The following is a 21,421-nucleotide window of genomic DNA, read 5'->3' on the forward strand; positions in this document are numbered from 1 at the left end:
CTCATTTGATTTGAGCACAGCAGTGTATTCATCTGAAATAAAGTTAGTAAGCTAGGTGTGTTTCGGTAGGCTTATAATTCAAAACCAAATAAAGGAAGAAAGGATTTTCTTCCTTGAGAGCAACAAATACATGCAATATATAATATATTAATATATACCATATAATATATACATGAGTGTGCAACTGTGTATATATATGCATGTGTGTATATATGTTTATATATTCATATACAAAAATACGTGCATACATATAAACATAAAGTACTTTAGTTTTTTTTAAATTTAATTTAATTTAATTTGTGAACATACAATACAGAGGGGTTACAATTACATGGGCAGGATAATGTGTACATTTCTTACCAAGCATTACAGCCTCCTCCTTTGTTTACCCTTCACATCCCTTCCCAGCCTCCCCCCTCCCCCCAATCCCAATCCGTCTCTTTCCCCCCTTCCCCCCCCCCTGCACCGACGTTGTAAAGCTCGTTTTGGACATGACAACTTGTACTTCTCATTGTTGCAACAGGTCCACCTGTATCCTTAAACAACTGGTTTTTCCCCATCTCCTCCACAAGTTATACTGACATCAAATATAGTGAAAGCAGGGGTTATACTGTGGGGGAGGGACATACAAAGCAACAAAGAGATAATCTTATAAATGCGTTAGAAAAACATGCATGAAAGAAAAAAACATTAAAATACATATCTAAGGGTTCATTCTTTTTGCTTATGTGGTGCTGAGGAATTGAACCCAGGGCCTCAGCCTTGCAAGGCAAGCATTCTAACACTGAGCCACCTTCCCAGCATTTCTTCATGTGTCTATTGGCCATCCTTCTTTCCTCTTCAGAGAAGTTTCTCTTTAAATCTTCAGCCAACTTATTTATTGGGCAGTTGTTTCTTTGAAGATTTGTTGTTGGGGGATTTAATTTTTTGAGTTCCAGGTATATATTACATAAGAGACCCTTGTGCATTGTTTGGCTAGTGAAGGTCTTCTCACAATCTTTAGGCTTTCTATTGATCTTGCTAGCTATGTCCTTTGCCATGCACAAATGCTGCAATTCTATGCAATCCCATTTGTCTAATCTTTCTTTGATTTGTTCTGTTTCTGGGTCTCAATAAAATTTGGGCCTGTGCCAAGGAGACCTAGGGTTTCTCCTATTCCATCCTGTAATGTTTTCACAGTGTCTGCTTTGACGCCGAGGTCTTTGATCCATTTGGAGTTGATTCTGCTGCAGGGTGATATATATGAATCTAGCATTAGTTTTCTACAAGTAGTTAACCAATTTTGCCAGCACTATTTACTGAAGAGGCTGTCTTTCTTCAGTTCTAATTTTTTCACTCCCTTATTGAAGATTAGATGGCCATAAGTCTGTAGTTCATTTCTGGGTTTTCAATTCTATTCCATTGGTCCTGAGGTCTGTTCTTGTGCTAGTAACAAGCTGTTGTGATTACTATGGCTTTATTGTAGTGTTTGAAATTTTGTCAATACCAAATTCCTCCATCACTGTTCTTTCTGTTGAGGATCATTTTTGCAATTCAGAGTCTTTTATTGTTCCATATGAATTTCAGGATTCCCTCTCCTATTTCCTTGAAGAATGAGGCTGGAATTTTGATAGGTATCACGTTGAATTTGTAGATAGCCTTAGGAAGTATTGCCATTTTCCCAATCTTGGTCTTTCCAATCCGAGAACATGGGAGTGTTTGCCACTTTCTAAGCTGTGTTTTGTTTTCCTTTTTCAAGTGTTGTATGATATTTTGGATGAATTTTTGAAGTCGATTGGCCAAAATTTTTTGAGATATATTCCATCAATGTTCATCAAAGAAAAGGGTCTATAGTTCTCTTTCTTTGATGAGTCCCTGCCTGGTTTTGGGATGAGGGTTATGACGACTTCATAGAATGAGTTCGGTAGTGAACTTTCTCTTTCAATTTCATTGAAGAGTTGGAGGAGTATTGTTGTAAGATCTCCTTTAAAGACCTTGTAGAATTCTGCTGTAAAACCATCTGGTCCTGGCCTTTTGTTAGATGAGAGGACACTTATTTCTATTTCTTTTTCAATGCTTGATATGGGCCTGTTAAGATGGTATAACTCATCTTAGTTTAGTTTCAGCATGTAGGTATTTGCGAGGAGTATTCCCTCACAATGTTCTGAATCTTGGTTTATTCTTTGGTGATGTTCCTATTATCATCTCTGAGTTTATTTATTTAGATGTGTTCTCTTCTTTTTCTGAGAAGATTTGCTAAGGGTCTATCAATTTTGTTAATTTTTTCAAAGAACCAACTCTTTGTTTTGTTGATTCGTTCTATACTTCTTTTTGGATTCTAATTCATTTAATTCGGATCTAATTTTAATTATTTCTTTATATCTCCTTCATCGGGGTTTATCTTTCTGCTCTTTTTCAAGTAGGATCAGATGTCTCATTAAATTGCTGGTTTCAGATCTCTCCAATTTGTTGATGTAGGAACTCAGATCTACAAACTTGCATCTAAGAACTGCCTTTACTGTTTCCTAGAGGAGCTGGTAATTTGTTTGTTCCTTTTTGTTGAATATTATGAACATTTGAATTTCTTTCTAATCTCTTCCATGACCCGCTGGTGATTCAGCAGTGTGTTGTTCAGCCTCCATGTGTTACAGGACTTTCTTTGGTGGCTTTTGGTGTTGAGTTCTAATTTTATTCCCTTGTGGTCTGAGAGAATGCAAGGTATAAATTCAATGTTTCTGAATTTGGACAAGTTTGCTTTCTGGCCTAACATGTGGTCTATTTTGGAAAATGATCCATGTGCTGCTGAGAAAAGCGTGTATTCTGATGCTGGTGAGTGAAATATTCGGTAGATGTCTGTTAAATCTAGTTGATCTAGGCAGTTGTTTAGATCTGTGATTTCTGTTGAGTTGTTGCTGAGTTGATCTGTCTAGTGGGGAAAGTGTTGTGTTAAAGTTCACAACAAATAATGCCTTTGTATCTATGTGGGATTTGAGGGAAAGTAGTGTTTTTTGGATAAATTTGGGTGCATCGTTGTTTGACAAATATATACTTGGAATTGTAATATCCTCCGGAAGGAGAGATCCCTTAATTAGTATATAGCGACTTTCTTTATCTCATGTCACGAATTTTAATTTGAAGTCTATTTTATCTCATATTAGGATTACAACTCCACCTGTTTATGGGGGCCATGTGTTTGATAGATTTTATTCCAGCCTTTCACATCGAAAATGTGTTTGTTTTTATGGGCAAGATATGACTCCTGAAGGAAGCATATAGAAGGATCTTGCTTTTTAATCCAACTAGACAGTCTAGGTCCATTAATTGGAGAGTTAAGTCCGTTTATGTAGAGAGAGAGGACTGAAAGGTATTTGGGAGTTCCTGCCATTTAATCCACCTTCTTGCAGGCTGCAGCAACTGGGTTCTTCCTATGGTTCTTGGATTCTCAGTTTGGGTGCGGTTTCTTGGCCTTTATTGTGTTCTTGCTGGTTTTCTATGTGTAGGAAATCTTTAAGAATCTTTTGTAGGGCTCATTTGGTGAAGATATATTGTTTCAATTTTTCTTTCGTATGGAAGGTTTTAATTTGACCTTCGGTGATGAAGGAGAGCTTAGATGGGTACTGTATTCTTGGCTGATAGTTGTTTGTCTTTAGGACATGGCATACATCATTCCAGGTTCTTCTTGCTTAATTGTCTCTGCTGAGAAATCTGAGGTGATTCTAATTTGTATCCCTTTATAGGTGATTGATCTTTTCTCCTTGATAGCTTTAAGGATCTTTTCCTTGGTCTGAATTGATTCTGTGAGAAATATAATGTGATGGTGGGATGTTCTATTCTGATCTGGCCTATTTTAACTTCTAAAAGCTTCTTATAACTGAATAGGCCCATCTTTTTGCGTGTTTGAGAAGTCCTCTCCTAGGATCCTGTGAAACAATTTTCCTAGACCATTAACTTCTGTTTCTAAGTGCTCTTCTACACACATTTTCCTCAGATTAGGCCTTCTGATGGTGTATTCCAAGTGTTGAATAGATCTATCATATTTCTTGGATTTGTCTTGGATGGTTGTATGTTCTTTCTCTATAATATCTAGGCTGTTTTCAATCCCCGAGATTCGATCTTCTGCATGGTGTAACCTACTGTCAAGACTTTCTACTTTCTTTTTTATTTATTTTCCTTCTAATTGGTCAGCTTTGATGGCTTCAAATTCTTTGTTGGAGCTTTGTTTTAAATGTTGTATGAACTTCTTTACTTCCTTAATTTGGTGTTCAGTGTTTATTCTGAAATCACTTAGTTGATTGGTTATGGTTTCCTTGGACTCCCAATCCTACTGTTGGGTTACATTCAGCATTCCCTTTGTGGTGTCCCTGACTTCTTTCAGCTCTCTGTTAATGGATTCCATGAATGCCTTTAGTGATCTTTGTGTATTCTCATCCTGCTCTCTCAATTCCTCTATTTCTCTTTGATTAGCTTCCTCATGTTCATGCAATTCCTGTAGCTCTCTTTGAGTGTTCTCAGTCTGCTCACTCCATTACTGACTTTCTCTTTGACTGATCAGCTTTCTCACCAAATTTCTTTCTTTCTCTTTGAGTGTTCTGAAGCTGCTCACGCAAATGCTGTATCAAATTTTTTCCTATATGAAACTTTGGTTTGCCTCCTCTCTCTTCCTATCATGATCATAGAGAGTCCTTTGCAAGTTTTCAATCTTTTCATTTCCATGTTTACCAGTGGTGTTTGTAGAGCTATTTGGGAACTCTCCTCTGGATTATTCATTATCTGATCTGTCCCCTGATTATCATGAGTGGGAGTTGAGGTACCTTGACTTGCCATTATTCTTTGTTTTTCCAGCTTGCTCTGCCCATTAGGGATGAAAGTAACACGTTTTATGCTAGAACATTATCTTAAGGCAAGCATCAACCAAAGACTGTAGTTGCACAGTCAATAGTCTGCAGATACAATCTAGTTCATCAGATATATCTATTCAACATTAAACAATTATGTATTAGTGGGCTACAAACCCGAAAAAAGAATTTGGCAAATCAGAAATTATTACGTTTAAGGAGAGATGTGGATAAAATAGGAATTGAGGGATGTGGAAAGGCAGAGGGAGAGTTAACTAACTCCTAATCTCAAAGCAGGAAATAGGTTGAATAGAATGAAAGTAGACAGAGATAAAAAGAAAGGGAAAGAAAAAAAAGACAAGAAAAAATAGAAAAGCAAACATTAGAAATTAAAAATTGCAACACTTAAAAGTTATGCAAATTTGAAAACGAAATATTCAGAGAAGAATGTGGATAGAATGAGAGAAGGGGAATGATATAAAGGAGACGTGAAAAACTTAAAAATTAAAATGCTTAAAATGTTATATAGGTATAAAGAGGTAGTATTGCTATTCAGGAATTTAAGTCTAAGAAGGTTTGAATTGAGTAATAAATTTCTGGATTAAGTGTGTACACAATGGGGAATAAGATCTAATAATGGACTCTGGGTGTATTTGAGGACGAGCAGAACAGCAATTAAGTCACGCAAAGAAGAACAAAAGAAAAGAAAAGGTGAAATGAATGAGAAAGACAAAAAAAGATCAAAAGTTCACTAGAGCTAAACAAAAAAACTGAAAAAAACGAAAAAGATAAAAGCTCACACACATGTACCCCTAAAATAAAAATTATAAGGGGAAGAAAAAAAGTTAATAGAAAACAATTTTTCTAAAGTTGAAAATGAAAAATTAAAAAATGATTTAGAAAAAAATTTTCTTCAAGGTACAAAAAAAGACTTAGGACTGTTCGCTGGAACATTGAAACTGCATTCTATAGGAGAGCTTGATTAGCCCCCAGCTTCTCCTCCACCACCCTTCTGGAACGCTGAAGGAATTTGTCAGGAGAGAACAGGGTCATATTTACACCCATCTTAATTGTACTCCTTTACCCAAGAGCCTATCTGGAAGCAGTCTGGAAGAACTACCGTTGATGAATAGACATAGAAAATGTGGCTTACATATACCAAGATCTAGGCAGTTTCTATATGATATCCTTCCCTTCTGCTAACAATGCTATCATGTCAGAACTATCAATCTCCACATTACAGAGGCAGGGATTTATTTCTGCCATTGTATAGAAGGGATATGAGAGGTCCAAAGGGTTATTTAACTATGCCTGAGTCTCAGTGTTAGTGAATTGCAAAAACAGTCAACTTGCCTCAGTAAACTGTAATCTACACGGTCAGCGAAAGACAGGGTAGTCTGTGAAGATGTTAAAGAATGTGGAAATGATTGAAACTCTGGAATATTTCATGAAATCCCAAGTAACAGGGGTCTGTTTTTTCCATGATTAAATGAGTGGGTTCTTATTTCTTGAATTCAGGAATATGTGCCTGACCTCTGTACCACAGTTTTAAAAATTACATAATTAAGGATTAAGATATCTCAGCTTAGGGCTGGGAAGGTGGCTCAGTGTTAGAGTGCTTGCCTTGCATGCCTGAGGCACTGGGTTCGATTCCTCAGCACTACATAAGCAAAAAGAAAAAAGCTGGAAGTGGCGCTGTGGCTCAAGTGGTAGAGCGCTAGCCTTGAGCTGAAGAGCTGAGGGACAGCGCCCAGGCCCAGAGTTCAGGCCCCATGACCGGACCCAAAAAAAAAAAAAAAATAAGATATCTCAGCTTGTATCAATCACTATAATGCAAAGAACTACAACTCAACTTCCATCTTTGTATTAGGGTATTATGATACTTCTCCTCTTAGTAGGCAGAAGGACTAACTGACAAAAATTAAGTAGAGTAGGTACAAAAGGTGGTGGGAATCAGATTTGCAAAATTTGTACCAGGAAGTGGGTACTTGAAAAGCATGCGGTTGGGTTAAAGAGAAAGACAATAAAAGAAGAGGAAAATGCAGTCTGAAATCCAATGTATACCTTACAAAATTAAGAAAAGCCAAAGGATAAGTAGGGGAGGGATGAATGAGTATGTCGACCTGAGTGACATTGATCAAGAGATATTGTATTAACAACTCTTGAAAGCATGAACGTTTGTGACCCCATCTGAGGTCCTGGGTGCCATGAGGATGCAATATGCCCGCATGCATTCCCTTGGGCACAGAAAAAGGGAACGCCCCTTCCAAGTCAGGGCAAAAGTCCCACGCCAAGCAACAAGTCTGAAGTGAAGGTGTGCCGGAAGTGCCATTCTTGCCCCTCCTATTCATCCCATAGAACAAGGCCTCTAGACTCCCTTTGTGTGTCTAACGTTGCTCATCTGTGCCTTGCTTACTCTCAGTAATCTTTGATAACTAGAGTTACCTCACCTTTGTTGTCAAGGATTAATTCTTTCTGCTAACTGACTTAAAGTAAATTCTCATCATCTGTATTCTGCTTAAACTGTTTAAGATTGACTTTCTTGCCCTTGTGTGAAGATTTACTTTCCTGCCTGTATACTGTATACAAGCATGTGCTATTTCAATAAGCTTTGTGTATGCCCACATGGTGTAGCCCTCTTTCTGCCTACCAGATTTGTATTCCTAGTTATCGCTGGATAAACAGCAACATAAACGCCTTCAGAATAAATAAAAAGAAAATGTAATATGCATATTCATTGGGCCCTTATTCAGCTACAAACGAGATAATACGGCATTTACTGCTAAAAGAATGTAACTATATAGCGACTTGTTATTAAAAATAAATTAGGTTAATACAGGTAAATATTATGTTTTTTGTCTTCTATAAAGGAATGGAATGGGGTCCTAAGGGATATGCATATGCATATTGTACAATCACATTCTTAAACCAAAATTGTAATATTGAAGTGAACCCTGAGATGAGGCCCCAGCTGGTATGATTCCATTTTGAGCTTTGCCTTTGTTTTAGGGATTTTAGCCTTGATGGACCTAGTTCCCAGAATTAAAAAAATGCATCTGGTACCCCTCCCTTTAACAACCTAACCGACCATTGATTGTTGACTTAAAGTCTCACCCTTGAGACAGATACATTGTAATCTGGCTCCAACTACTGACACCAGGTGCTTCAGGTAACCCTGTGTTTTGCACATGCTTATGGTAAACTCCGGCTGTTGGCCACCTGTTTGTGGTCTGGTAGGACTGTACAATCCTTCGTGTGTTACAATCCCATTGGTCACCTGCAAGTGACCAGGTTCGACCTCATGGATTTTGCCTTTAAAAACAAAGAATCTGGCTGCTCCAGGTCCCAGTTTCAGCTCGCAAGACTGTGCTGCGGCCCTGACTGGTCAGTGTAGGAATATTCTCAATCATGTTGCTTCTTTATTAACAACTTTGTTGGGGTGGGCTCTGTCCCTAGGTGAAACAAATTTGCGCAACTAACAAAAACATAAAAAACAAAAAATTACACAGTTCAAAAAGTAATGTTCTCAATGCATGACTATTGAACTGTGATGCGTTTGTACATCACCATTATAGTAAAAATTAAAAACAATAAACAAGTAACACTAACATAATAGTTTCTGATGAGGATAGGAGTAGCAGTAGGAGCAGGGAAGATAGGATAAAGAGGCCCGAATGATGAAACAATCCTTATATATGTTTGTGCAAATGTAACAATGGAATGTGTTCATATTGTTTTCAGAAAGGGGATGATGAAGGGAATGTCATGACAATCTATCCAAGCACAGTTAAAGGTGACAAAGGAACGTTATTTACACTACTTACACCAGAAAGGAGGCCTGCGACTATCTTGTGCATGGCTGGGTACCCAGAACCAAGAGCAGCCTCAACCTCCAAGCCTCCAATGGGCAGGTCCTACCTTTACTAGTTGGACTGCAAACCTCCTATTAGTCAGTCTGAAAATCTCCAAAGCTCCAATGCTCCAAAGCTGCCAAGCTCCAAAGGGGAAGCCTTTTCCTTTTGCTTCCTTCTTCCTACTCTGCAGGCCTCTCCACTCAACTCAGGCCTCTTTGCAGGTCTTATCCCTTGCCACTGGCCTCTCCAGAGGCCTGGAGCCTCAGATCTGCTGCCTGATCAGGCCCTGATCTGCTGCAATAGGCTCCTCTTACTGTAGTTTTCTATGCCATCTCAATCTCCACCCCTCCTCATGGGAATATGCAGGCTATATATAGGCACTGTCCCCTTCCGGCCTCCAACACTTTCATCTGCCACTCACCCTCCTCCCCCAAACCACCCACTCACAACCATGATGGACACCCTGCCCCTTTCAGTGGCCCAGAACCTTGGGCAATGGCATCACCAGGGGGTGTGGCCTTCCCACCCCACTGGTTGTTAAAGGAATAGAATGAGTGTCCATTCACATACATAATGGAAATACACAATGAACCTCCTCTGTTCAACAAATATACACTAATTAAATGTAAGGGAAAAAATAGTTTCCCTTATCTGCAATAACTAGTCCATGTCTAGGACATGGACATATAAGCTGATGCTAAGCGAAATGAAGCCCAAGAAGGGAAAGAAGAAATTTTATTTTTCTTGCTGTTGTTTTTGATGGGCTTCTAATGTATTATATGATATTTTTTGTTTCTTTGTATATTCTTCTGCCATAGCATAAACCTTGTTGTCACTCTCTTGGATTCCGGTGTCTTGCATCTTGTATATAGCTTTTTCTAATTGAGGAGGGGAAGGGAAGTAACAAAATGCTGAAATAGGAATACAGGATGACACATTGTAACAATCTCATGTACAAGGAACTATGTTGAAAAGGAACTTTACAATTTTGGTGGGCAGGAAGCCTTGGGGAGATGAGGAGTAAAGGGATGGTAGGAGAAAAACAAATGAGGGGGTAACAAATGCTCATTAAGAAATGGACTCATTACCTTGCTCATGTAACTGCAATCCTTCAGGACACTATCATATGTACCTGTGTCTGTTTGTGTGTGTGTGTGTGTGTGTGTGTGTGTGTGTGTGTGTGTGTGTGTGTGTGTGTGTGTGTGTAAAATAACATATCCAAGATATTTTTTACAAATGTTCAGTCAGCCAGTTGCTGGTGACTCATGCCGGTCATCCTAACTACTCCGGAGGCTAGGATCTGAGGATAATAGTTCCAAATTATCCCTATTAGAAAAGCCTAAAAGTCTCATATCTCCAGTTGATTATGAAAGGATACAAAACAATCAAAAAAGGTGAATGTTCAGCTATGACTTAATGAGTAGAGCACTAGTCTTGACCAAAAAAAAAAAGCTCAAGGACAGCGTCCAAGCACTGTAAGCCAAGCACACACAAAAATATCATTCCACAAATTTTACAAGGCCTTCAAAGCAGAGCTCACACCAATACTCCTCCAACTCTTCAATGAAATTGAAAGAGAAAGCTCACTACCCAACACATTCTATGAAGCCATCATAACCCTCATCCCAAAACCAGGCAGGGACTCTTCAAAGAAAGAGAACAATAGACTGATTTCTTTGATGAATATTGTTGCAAAACTTCTCAACAAAATTTTGGCCAATCGACATCAAGAAAAAAATCATCCAAAAAAATCATACACCATGATCAAACAGGATTCATTTCAGGGATGCAAAACTGGTTCAATATACGCAAATCAATTAATATTATTCAGTACATCAAAAGGAGCAAGAATAAGAACCACATGGTTATCTCAATAGATGCAGAAAAAGCATTTGACAACATCCAACACCCCTTTATGATGAAGGTTTTGGAAAAATTAGGAATCCATGGGACATTCCTCAATACAATAAAGGCTGTATATGACAAACTTACAGCCAGCATCATACTCAATGGTGAAAAACTAAAGCCATTTCCTCTTAACTCAGGAAAAAGACAAGAATACCCATTCTCTCCACTTCTCTTCAATCTAGTATTAGAATGCCTAGCTACAGCAATAAGACAAGATGCAGACATAAAGGGGATCCAAATAGGGAAAGAAGAAATAAAATTCTCCCTCTTTGCAGATGACATGATCTTGTATTTAAAGAATCCCATAGACTTCACTCCCAAATTACTCAAGCTGATTCAAAACTTTGGCAAAGTAGCAGGTTATAAAATTAACCCCCAAAAATCAATGGCTTTTCTGTATGCCAACAATGAGAAAAGTGTGGCTGAAATTAGGAAAGCAACTCCATTTGTAATAGCCCCACCAAAAATAAAATACCTAGGAATTAACTTAACTAAAGAAGTGAAGGACCTCTATGATGAAAACTTTAAAATCTTAAAAAAGGAAGTCAACACAGAACTTAAAAAATGGCAAAAACTCCCATGCTCCTGGATTGGAAAGATTAACATTGTGAAAATGGCAATACTTCCCAAGGCTATCTACAAATTCAATGCAATACCTATCAAAATTCCAACCTCATTCTTCAAGGAAATAGAAGAGGCAATCCAAAAATTCATATGGAACAATAAAAGACCCCAAATAGCAAAAACGCTCCTCAATGGAAAAAACACTGCTGGAGGAATATCAATACCAAATTTCAAACTCTACTATAAAGCCATAGTAATCAAAACAGCTTGGTATTGGCATAAGAACAGACCTCAGGACCAATGGAATAGAATTGAAAACCCAGAAATGAACGTACAGACCTATAGCCATCTAATCTTCGATAAGGGAGCTAAAACAATAGAATGGAAGAAAGACAACCTCTTCAGTAAATGGTGCTGGCAAAATTGGTGAACTACATGTAGAAAACTTAAGCTAGATCCTTATATATCACCCTGCACCAGAATCAACTCCAAATGGATCAAAGACCTTGAACTCAAAGCAGAAACTCTGAAAACATTACAGGATAGAATAGGAGAAACCCTAGGTCTCCTTGGCTCAGGCCGAAATTTTCTGAATAGAGACCCGGAAACACAACAAATCAAAGAAAGGTTGGACAAATGGGATTGCATAAAGTTGCAGAGCTTCTGCAGGGCAAATGACATAGCTAGCAAGATCAATAGAAAGCCCACGGATTGGGAGAAGATCTTTACTAGCCATACAACGGACAAGGGTCTTATATCTAAAATATACTTGGAACTCAAAAAATTAAACCCCCCAACAACAAATCCTCAAAGAAACAACTGCCCAATAAATAAGTGGGCGAAAGACTTAAAGAGAAACTTCTCTGAAGAAGAAAGAAGGATGGCCAATAGACACATGAAGAAATGTTCAACATCCCTAGCCATAAAAGAAATGCAAATCAAAACAACATTGAGATATCACCTCACTCCAGTTAGAATGGCAAAAATCAAGAACTCTAACAACAACAGATGCTGGAGGGGATGTGGACAGAAAGGAACCTTACTTCATTGTTGGTGGGAATGTAAACTTGTTCAACCACTATGGAAAGCAGTATGGAGGTTCTTCAAAAGACTTCACATAGAGGGGTGTTATTATCTTTATGTGCAGGTAACATTCACTTTCTATTTGTGCCATCCTGGGGCTTTAACTCAGGGACTGTGTGCTGTCCCTGTGCCTTTTCACTCAATGCTAGAGCTCTACCACTAGAGCTGCAGCTCTACTTCTGGCTTTCTGATGGTTAACTGGCAATAAGTCTCCCATATAATTCCATGCCCAGGCTGGCTTCCAAGACCAAGGCTCTGAAGTCAGACTGCTGAGTAGCTAGGATGACAGGTAGCAGCCACTGACTCCCAAAGCTGACATTATTTTTAATTAGAAAATCACAAGGATACACTGAAAGTTATTAGTGTCACTAGTGGAGTACAATGCACTAACAGGATATAATTTTTGTATAAAAATAATTGGACATATATGTGAGCAATGAACAATTTTAATTTAATGTAGGAAGTCAAGACTATTTATACTGCTTTAAAGAAATGAAAAATACATATATGGGTTGGGACTGTGGCTAGAGTTAGGGTGCTTGCTTAGCATGCATGAAGCCCTGGGTTCAATTCCTCAGTACCACATCCACAGAAAAAGCAGAAAGCACTGCTATGACTTAAAATAGTAAAGTGCTAGTCTTGAACTAAAGCAGCTCACAGACAGTGCCTAGGCCCTGAGTTGAAGTCCTAGGAATGGTAAAGGAAAATAAAGGAAAAAAAGAAAGAGAATAAAAGAGAAATTGATGAGAAATGTAATCTTGAACAATGAAAAGTACATGACAAAGCTAGTCTTGGAATCACTCCAGTTTTTACTTGATCCTTATCTCCTTGCCTCTGAACCTATTGACTTTTACAGAATATATTTATTGGGTTTTTCTTTATATTTTTATATGTGCGCTTCGTTGAAGTCTATATACCCATCTATGTTCTATGATCTGCACTTTCATGAGGAATAACTGAGGTCCACTGAAGAGTCCTGGAGAACCCACACACTGGAGGACTGAATAGTAGGCACAAAAGTTTCCCTCCCTAAACCTTGCCGGAACCAATGAACAGGTACAGCAAATATCACAGTAAACCTTTAAGAGACACGAATAGGATCTCACATATGAGGGAAGGAGACAACAGATGTATTCCACAGTCTAATGGATAAGGTCTGGGAAGACCAGTCTGAGGTTTCCTAGGTATGCAGCCTTGAGGTACCGAGAGGAAGGAACATTTAGGATCACAGAAGAGATAGGAATTCAAAACAAAGATTGAAACACAAAAACAGACTGGATGGGGGAAATGATAAAACTTCACATCAACACAGACCTACCCTAAACTTCACTCCTCTACCCAAACCCACACTCTTCCTGATCCCCCAAACCACCATCTCTTTGAAGAGCACGGGAGGTGATGATCCATGGTCTCAGAAAGCCCTGTGAGGGAACGTGTCACAAATTAGCTGAAGAAATTATTACAGAACTGGCAAATGGAGCAAAGAAAAAACTCACAGATGGTGCCCAAGGTCTGAGTTCAAGCCACAGGACCAACAGCAAAAAAAGGAAAAGAAAATAAAAATGTCTAAGCGGAAAGACAAAATTCAGAAACAAACAACCAAAAACTCCTTAAGCTTTCATAGGTGGAATTTGGGAGTTTCAGGGAAATTGATTTTGAGAAATCTAAATTGAGAAAAGGATTATGCTGCCTATCTACCTATTTTATTTCAACGTCTACATTACAGCAGTGGAAAATGTTAGGGGCTGCGAATACCGTTTTAAAGTGAGAGGAGAGATATTAAAAAACTGCAGGCAAAACGGAGATGTAACTTATATTCAGGAGAACATAAGAGCTGAACAAAACTGAAAATAACAAACCAGTCTCATCACCTCAATTGCATGATTAGAACTAAGAATTAAAAAGCCAACTTATGCAATGCTCCTAACACATTTCCATCTTCGGGTTAGTCGTTGAATATTTCAGGAGCCACACAATAATTTTCAGGAAGAAACTCGCCTTTGCTCCCACTGCCAGGAGAGCAAGATCTGCAGACCTCCATGCAATTCTGGGACCTGAGGTGTGGTACTGGTCAGAATCCCAGGGCCAAGCCCAACCTGGTCAAGAGGGCGCCGTGCGCCGTGCATTGTAGGAATTGTAGTTTTAGTTGAGGCACAGACCTTGGAAAGTGATGGTTTGGGGAAGGGGGCGGGAAGTTCTTTATGCGCATGCGTCTCCCCGCCCACTGTTGATTTTTCCGTCTGGTAATTCTGGGTTGTTTCCTTTTCCCCCTCTGCTAGAAGTTCTGGGAAGTTCGGTGTTGCTTTCCCGTGGTCCAAGCCCCTAGGCAGGCGCCCAGCCGCTCTTCGGGGACCTTGGGAGCTGCAACTTGAAGGAATCTCAGGCTGCGGATCCGATTTCAGGTATGAACGGCAAGCTGGGTGCAGGACCGGAGTCAGCCCCACGTGTGCCTCCTGTCTGGGCTTGATGATTTGTTTGGTGTTCGGGTGCTTGTGCTACTATTGACCAGCGAGCCTCCAGAAGCCAGACACTGGCTCCCGGAACCCCAAGAGCAAGCTGGGTGGCTCCCCAGACTAGGAGAGCCGGGAGCTGTGCGTGTGAACGCCACGACTGAGAGATGCTGCCGGCACCCACGCCACCTGATTCACTTTGCCTAGCTGTAAGCTGAGCACGTAAACGGTTGTCGTGACCTTGTGAAGTGTGTGTGCCAGGGTTGAGTCTCCTTCCATGGCAGTTGCCTTTTGGGCTTCTGTGTTGTTTCTGCTAGAGGTGTCTCTGCTCTGCCCCTGCTTGGCAGCCTTCTTAGCACTCTGGGCTGGAGTTCACACGTGTTTGGAATCCAGCTTGTGGAATCTCCTTCCCAGAGCACAAGATTCATGTGATACTCTTTCCGCCAACTCTTCTCAAATCACTTGGTTCTGTTGGAAGGTTTAGACCCTCTTTCAGGAGGGGACGCATCTGGCCTGAGGATTAAGCCGAAGCCTAGTAATCAGAGGGGGCATGAGACTGTGGTTTGGGCTGGAGGGATAAATGTCACATCTGAAAGTGTCTCTCTATGTACTAGATCCCTAATCCTATTCCCACTGATTGATTCAACCTCTTCCCACTCTCATTTCTAGTATGGGATCCCTCAGACTTAATCCAGATGTCTCATCAGTGGATTTCCTGACCCTACTTGTAACATATTAAGTTTTTCCTGGCCGTTCAGGAAGTGTTGATCTAGATACTTTGGACTCTGATGAAAAAAATATAGAAAAAAGTTGGAGGTAATGTATATTGCTCAAGGATATATGATGCATAGATGTAACCTGTCCTGAAGTTTTAGCTAGTGTTACCCATTTTGTCACAATCTGCTCAAAGAAGTATTATTTTACATGTAAAATTCTTTTTGGCATTTGAACTCAGTGAATCATAAACAGTCCTGTAAAATATCATATAGAAACAGATTGATCCTATTTTCATCCTCTTCACGTCCTATGGCTTCTGCAACTTTAAAATATTAGGGATACTATCCATTATATTCGTTTCTAAGAAACAGCAATTTCTCCATATACTAATGAGGCTATTTTACATTACTTAAAATGAGAGAGACTGCCTAAACATGCATTCCCAAACACTTGATAAATCATTTAATAATATAGAAAATTAAGTTAATAGATAATCTAATAATATAATTTAAATGCAATTCTACATAATTGTGCAAAGAAACAAATGATCTGTGGATAACAGCATTTCCTGTGTAAGAATCCAACCAACAAGTACCAGCCAAATCAAATAGCTATTTAAGTTTTATGGATCTACATTTTGGGGAGCCCTCAACTTGCTATTTTGTGTTAATATTGTTTAAATCATAGATAAGACTTTAATCTTCTAATTCCTCCCTTGAGGATGGTTGATTGGCATTGTGTCTCTCCTAAGACCCAGTATTTTATGTTCATCTTATTAGTCTCTGTACCTTCAGCATTATGGCCAAGGTTCTTCATATGACTGTTCAGGAAAGTGAACATTACTGACATAAGATCTTTAGTGATGTCCATTTGGCCAAAGTAGCTTAAATGGGAAATTGAAAGTCCTTGCATAAGGGTGCTCTGAGTATTTGGATACAAGGAAATGTGTCATTTCACAACCATTATTGAAACATTATAGCACTAGAAACATGAATTGCATATGTGTATCCTGTATAACCTTTGTGAAAAATGCTGAGCTATACTATACATGATTTCCCTGGTGTGAGAATCTGGAAATGAATGAGGTGGAGTACAAATGCCCAGTGGAGTGCTATTATTCTTTTGCATTAAAAGAAAAAGTAGTTCATGAATCCCTAAGTGTATTTCAGTAAACACTAGTTTTAATGAAATGTGGTATATTTTTATTTTTCAATTATTTTTGTGGGATATTAGTTTTTAGGAATTTTGAATGTATATTAACCTAGAAATGAATTGCTTTTATACTATCTATCTACCAATTAATCAACTATGGCTTCATCTTTAGTGGAGTGTTTGATTAATGCACTACTTCAGACATTAACCATATTTGTTCTCCCATAAGAAGGCTTTATGCTTTTCTGGCCCATGGGTAATGTTTTAAGCAGGAAAATCTGGGGCAAAATCACACAGGTTCTTTCCTGACTACCTCATTTGCCTTTTCTCCCAGCCATGCTTCCAGAATCTTCTGTCCATTGTCAACAGCAAGAAAGAATGAAAGGATCTGTGGTAAGTTGCTTTTGATTTCTCTGTTTTACATTCCATTTTTTGAACCTAATAGTGGACAAGATTGAAAAACAGAAAAACAGATTCAACTTGAGGAACATGCTCCTAAATCAGATAAAGATGGCTTGTAGGTTTTGCACATTATTAATCTGACATTCTGGCTAAAATGAGTAGATTACTTCAGTTTGTTTCTAGTTGTTCTGATGTTGTTAGAAGTAGTCAAACTTGTTAAGGGATTAACTGACACTGAGGAGGTGACTGCTCATGGAAGCAACTGGTCAGAGATCACATCCCTATGAATAACATTAAACTGTCCTAATGAAATTTTTACTATACTTTCTGAAAACTGTAGTCACATATACCTTCACCTATTGAAGTGTACTGAGTAACATATGTGTACTTAAATTACTAGTTCTTCGACTGCTTCATAGGCTTTTTCTACTTGAAACTTAGGTTATATTTCATTATATAGTGTATATCCTTTCTAGAAATCCCTCCATGTTTCTCAAAGAACTCCTGACTAGATTTTTTTCTGTATTTTGTCTATTCATTCTGTTTCTTGCTCTCTAGCTTTCTTTCTCTCTTCTCTTTCATTTCATCTGTTTTTCTCTCTCTCTTTCTCATTGTTTCTCTCAGACCCTCCACCGTCCATCTGTCTCTTGCTTTTTTCTTTGCTTCAAATGCTGTATCTGGGAGCTAGTATTTCTGTTTTCTTTGTTTTTTTGTCCATTGTAGGGCTTGAATTCTTGGACCTGGGTACTGTCTCTCACCTCTTCAGCTCAAGGCGAGTACTCTACCACTTGAGTCACAGTGCCTCGTCCAGTTTTGGGGTTGTTTATTAGAGCTATGCATCTAAGGGACTTCTCTGTCCGAGCTGGCTTTGAAGCGTGATCCTCAGATCTCAGCCTCCTCAGTAGCTAGGATTCCAGGCGTGAGTCACCAGTGCCCAACTAGAACTACTTTTTCTTACTGATCACTTTTCCTTTATTGACATGACTCTTAGAATTAACATGTTTTTACCCATTATAAAGGAAACTTGTTGCTAAATGTAAGCCGAGGTACTTCTATGAAGAGTCCAGAGCTAAAGAAAATTAGAAAAACACAAAAGCACAGAGAGATAGGGAGGAAGTAGGGGTCCTAAAGCTCACTGCCAGTTGTGCCCCGAATTCCTTCAACTAAACATCTTTATTTGGGTTCACATAAGGAAGGTTACCATGAGTACATCAAAAAAAAAATTAAAAATCTCTATTAATATTACATGTAGAGCCAAACAGAGTTTGTGAGAGACCTTTCCTATGTTATTCTTTTTTGGTGTGTGTGAAAATACTGTACAGAAGGTTTACAATTACATGGGCAAAATAATGAGTACATTTCTTATCAAGTATTATAGCCTCCTCCTTTGTTTCCCCTTCCCATCCCTTTCCATCCTCTCCCCACCCATGTTTACCACATTTTCTTGATCCATAATCTACTGAGGGGCATCGGGTTTGGTTCCATATCTTTGCTATGGTAAATAAGGTTGCAAGAAACATAGTCGTGAGGGTAGTTTTAGTGTGGTCTTGTTTGTGAACATTTGGGTAAATGCCCAAAAGTGGGATTGCTGGGTCATAGGGGAGCTCTATGTGGAGTTCTTTGAGTAACCTCCATACTGCTTTCCAAAGTGGTTGAACAAATTTACAATCCCACCACCAATGCAGTAATGTTCCCTTCTGTCCCCATCCCCTCCAGCATCTGTTGTTATTAGAGTTCTTGATTTTAGGCATTCTAACTGGGGTGAGGTGGTATCTCAATGTTGTTTTGATTTGGATTTCTTTTCTAGCTAGAGAAGTTGAGCATTTCTTCATGTGTCTATTGGCCATCCTTCTTTCCTCTTCAGAGAAGTTTCTCTTTAAGTCTTTAGCCCACTTTCTTATTGGGCAGTTGTTTCTATGAAGATTTGTTGTTGGGGGATTTAATTTTTTTAGGTCCAGGTATATTTTAGATATGAGACTCTTGTCCATTGTATGGCTAGTGAAGATCTTCTTCCTATCCCTGTGCTGAAATTTCATGCAATCCCATTTATCCAACCTTTCTATGATTTGTTTTGTTTCTGGATTTCTATTTTTAAATTTTGGCCTGTTTCAAGAAGACCTAGGGTTTCTCCTATTCCAGAGTGTCTGCCTTGTCACTGAGGTCTTTGATTCATTTGGAGTTGTTTCTGGTGTAGGGTGATATATAAGGAGCTAGCTTTAGTTTTCTACAAGTAGTTTACCAATTTTGCCAGCACCATTTACTGAAGAGGCTATCTTTCTTCCATTCTTTTTTTTTTTTTTTTTTTTTTTGCTCCCTTATCCAAGATTAGATAGCTATAGCTCTGTAGGTTCATTTCTGGATTTCCAATCTATTCCATTGGCCCTGAAGTCTATTCTTGTGCCAGTAACAAGCTGTTGTGATTACTATAGCTTTGTAGAAGAGTTTGAAATTTGGTATTGTTATTCCTCCAGCTGTGTTCTTTCCGTTGAATATCGTTTTTGCTATTCGGGGTCTTTTATTGTTGCACCTGAATTTTCGGATTGCCTCTTCTATTTCCTTGAAGAATGAGGTTGGAATATTGATTGGTATCGCATTGAATTTGTAGATCAACTTGGGAAGTATTGCCATCTTCACCATGTTGATCTTTCCAATCCAGGAGCATTAAAGGTCCTTCACCTCTTTGGTTAAGTTAATTCCTAGGTATTTTATTTTTGGAAGGCTATTACTAATGGAGTTGCTTTCCTAAACTCAGCCATACTTTTCTCATTGTTGACATACAAAACAACCATTGGTTTTTGAGAATTAATTTTATACCCTGCTACTTCACCTAACTTTTGAATCAACTTGAGTAATTTGGGAGTGCAGTCTGTGTGATTCGTTAAATATAAGATCATGTCATCTGCAAAGAGGGAGAGTTTTACTTCTTCTTTCCCTATTTGGATCCCCTTTATGGTTGGATCTTGTCTTATTGCTGTAGCTAGGTATTCTAATACAAGATTGAAGAGAAGTGCAGATAGTGGACATCCTTGTCTAGTTCCTGAGTTGAGGAAATGGCTTTAGTTTTTCACCATTAAGTATAATGCTGGCTGTAGGTTTGTCATATACACCCTTCATTGTATTGAGGAATGTTCCCTGGATTCCTAATTTTTACACAACCTTCATAAAGGTTCATAAAGGGGTGTTGGATCTTGTCAAATGCTTTTGCTGCATCTATTGAGATAACCATGTGGTTCTTATTCTTGCTCCTGTTGATGTGATGAATTATATTAGTTGATTTGCATATATTGAACCAGCTTTGCAACCCTGAAAGGAATCCTGTTTCATCGTGTTGTATGAATTTTTGGATGAATTGTTGAAGTCGATTGGCCAAAATTTTGTTCAGAAGTTTTGAATCAATGTTCATCAAAGAACTGGGTCTATAAGTTCTCTTTCTTTGATGCGTCCCTGCCTGGTTTTGAGATGAGGGTTATGATGGCTTCATAGGATGAGTTCGGTAGTGAACTTTCTCTTTCAATTTCATTGAAGAGTTGGAGGAGTATTGGTGTGAGCTCTGCTTAGAAGGCCTTGTAGAATTCTGCTGTAAATCCATCTGGTCCTGGGCTCTTCTTAGATGTTTCTATTTTAATGCTTGTTATGGGCCTGTTTAGATGGTTTAACTCATCTTGGTTTAGTTTCTGCAAGTCAATCTTTGCTAGGAAAAAGTCCATTTCTGCCAAGTTCTCAAAATTATCTTAAATGTTTATGAAGTATTCCTTTGTAATGTTCTGAATCTTGGTTGTTTCTGTGGTGATGTTTCCATTCTCATCTCTGAGTTTATTTATTTGGGTGTGTTCTCTTCTTTTTCTAAGAAGATTTGCTAAGGGTCTGTCAATTTTGTTAAATTTTTTCGAAGAACCAACTCTTTGTTTTGTTGATTCTTTCTATAGTTTGTTTGGATTGTAATTCATGTAATTCTGATTTAATTTTAATTAGTTCTTTCTGTCTACTGGATTGGGGTTCATCTTGCTGCTCTTTTTCAAGGAGGCTCAGATGTCTCATTATATTGTTGATTTCAGATCTCTGCAATTTGTTGATGTAGGAACTCAGATCTCTAAACTTGCCCCTGAGTACTGCCTTTGCTGTGTCCCAGAGGAGCTGGTAATTTGTGTTCATTTTGGTTGAATATCATGAACATTTGAATGTCCTTTCTAATCTCTTCCATGACCCACTCATGATTCAGCAGTGTTTTGTTCAGGCTCCATGTGTTACAGGACTTTCTTTGGTTGCTTTGGGTGTGGAGTTCTGATTTTATTCCCTTCTGGTCTGAGAAAATGCAAGGTATTAGTTCAGTGTTTCTGAATTTGGACAAGTTTGCTTTGTGGCCTAAAATGTGGTCTATTTTGGAAAATGATCCATGTGCTGCTGAGAAAAATGTGTATTCTGATGCTTCTGCATGAAATATTTGGTCTGTTAAATGTCTGTTAAATCTAGTTGATCT

At 38.6% G+C, this 21,421-nt stretch overlaps 1 protein-coding gene across 1 annotated transcript in view; it reads left to right on the forward strand.

Moving 5' to 3' along the window:
- Positions 1–2,747: 2,747 nt before the first annotated feature.
- LOC138829689 (zinc finger protein 569-like) overlaps positions 2,748–21,421 on the forward strand; it is a 31,711-nt gene continuing 13,037 nt past the window's right edge. Inside the window, exons 1-5 of the mRNA XM_070026163.1 lie at positions 2,748–2,808; positions 14,173–14,350; positions 14,503–14,625; positions 16,877–16,935; positions 19,416–19,513. Coding sequence (XP_069882264.1) covers positions 2,748–2,808; positions 14,173–14,350; positions 14,503–14,625; positions 16,877–16,935; positions 19,416–19,513 — 519 coding nt within the window. The remainder of the gene's footprint in view (positions 2,809–14,172; positions 14,351–14,502; positions 14,626–16,876; positions 16,936–19,415; positions 19,514–21,421) is intronic.

This window comes from Dipodomys merriami, unplaced genomic scaffold (assembly GCF_024711535.1).
Source record: "Dipodomys merriami isolate MVZ:Mamm:240054 unplaced genomic scaffold, mDipMer1.0.p SCAF_175, whole genome shotgun sequence".
Lineage (NCBI taxonomy): Eukaryota > Metazoa > Chordata > Mammalia > Rodentia > Heteromyidae > Dipodomys > Dipodomys merriami.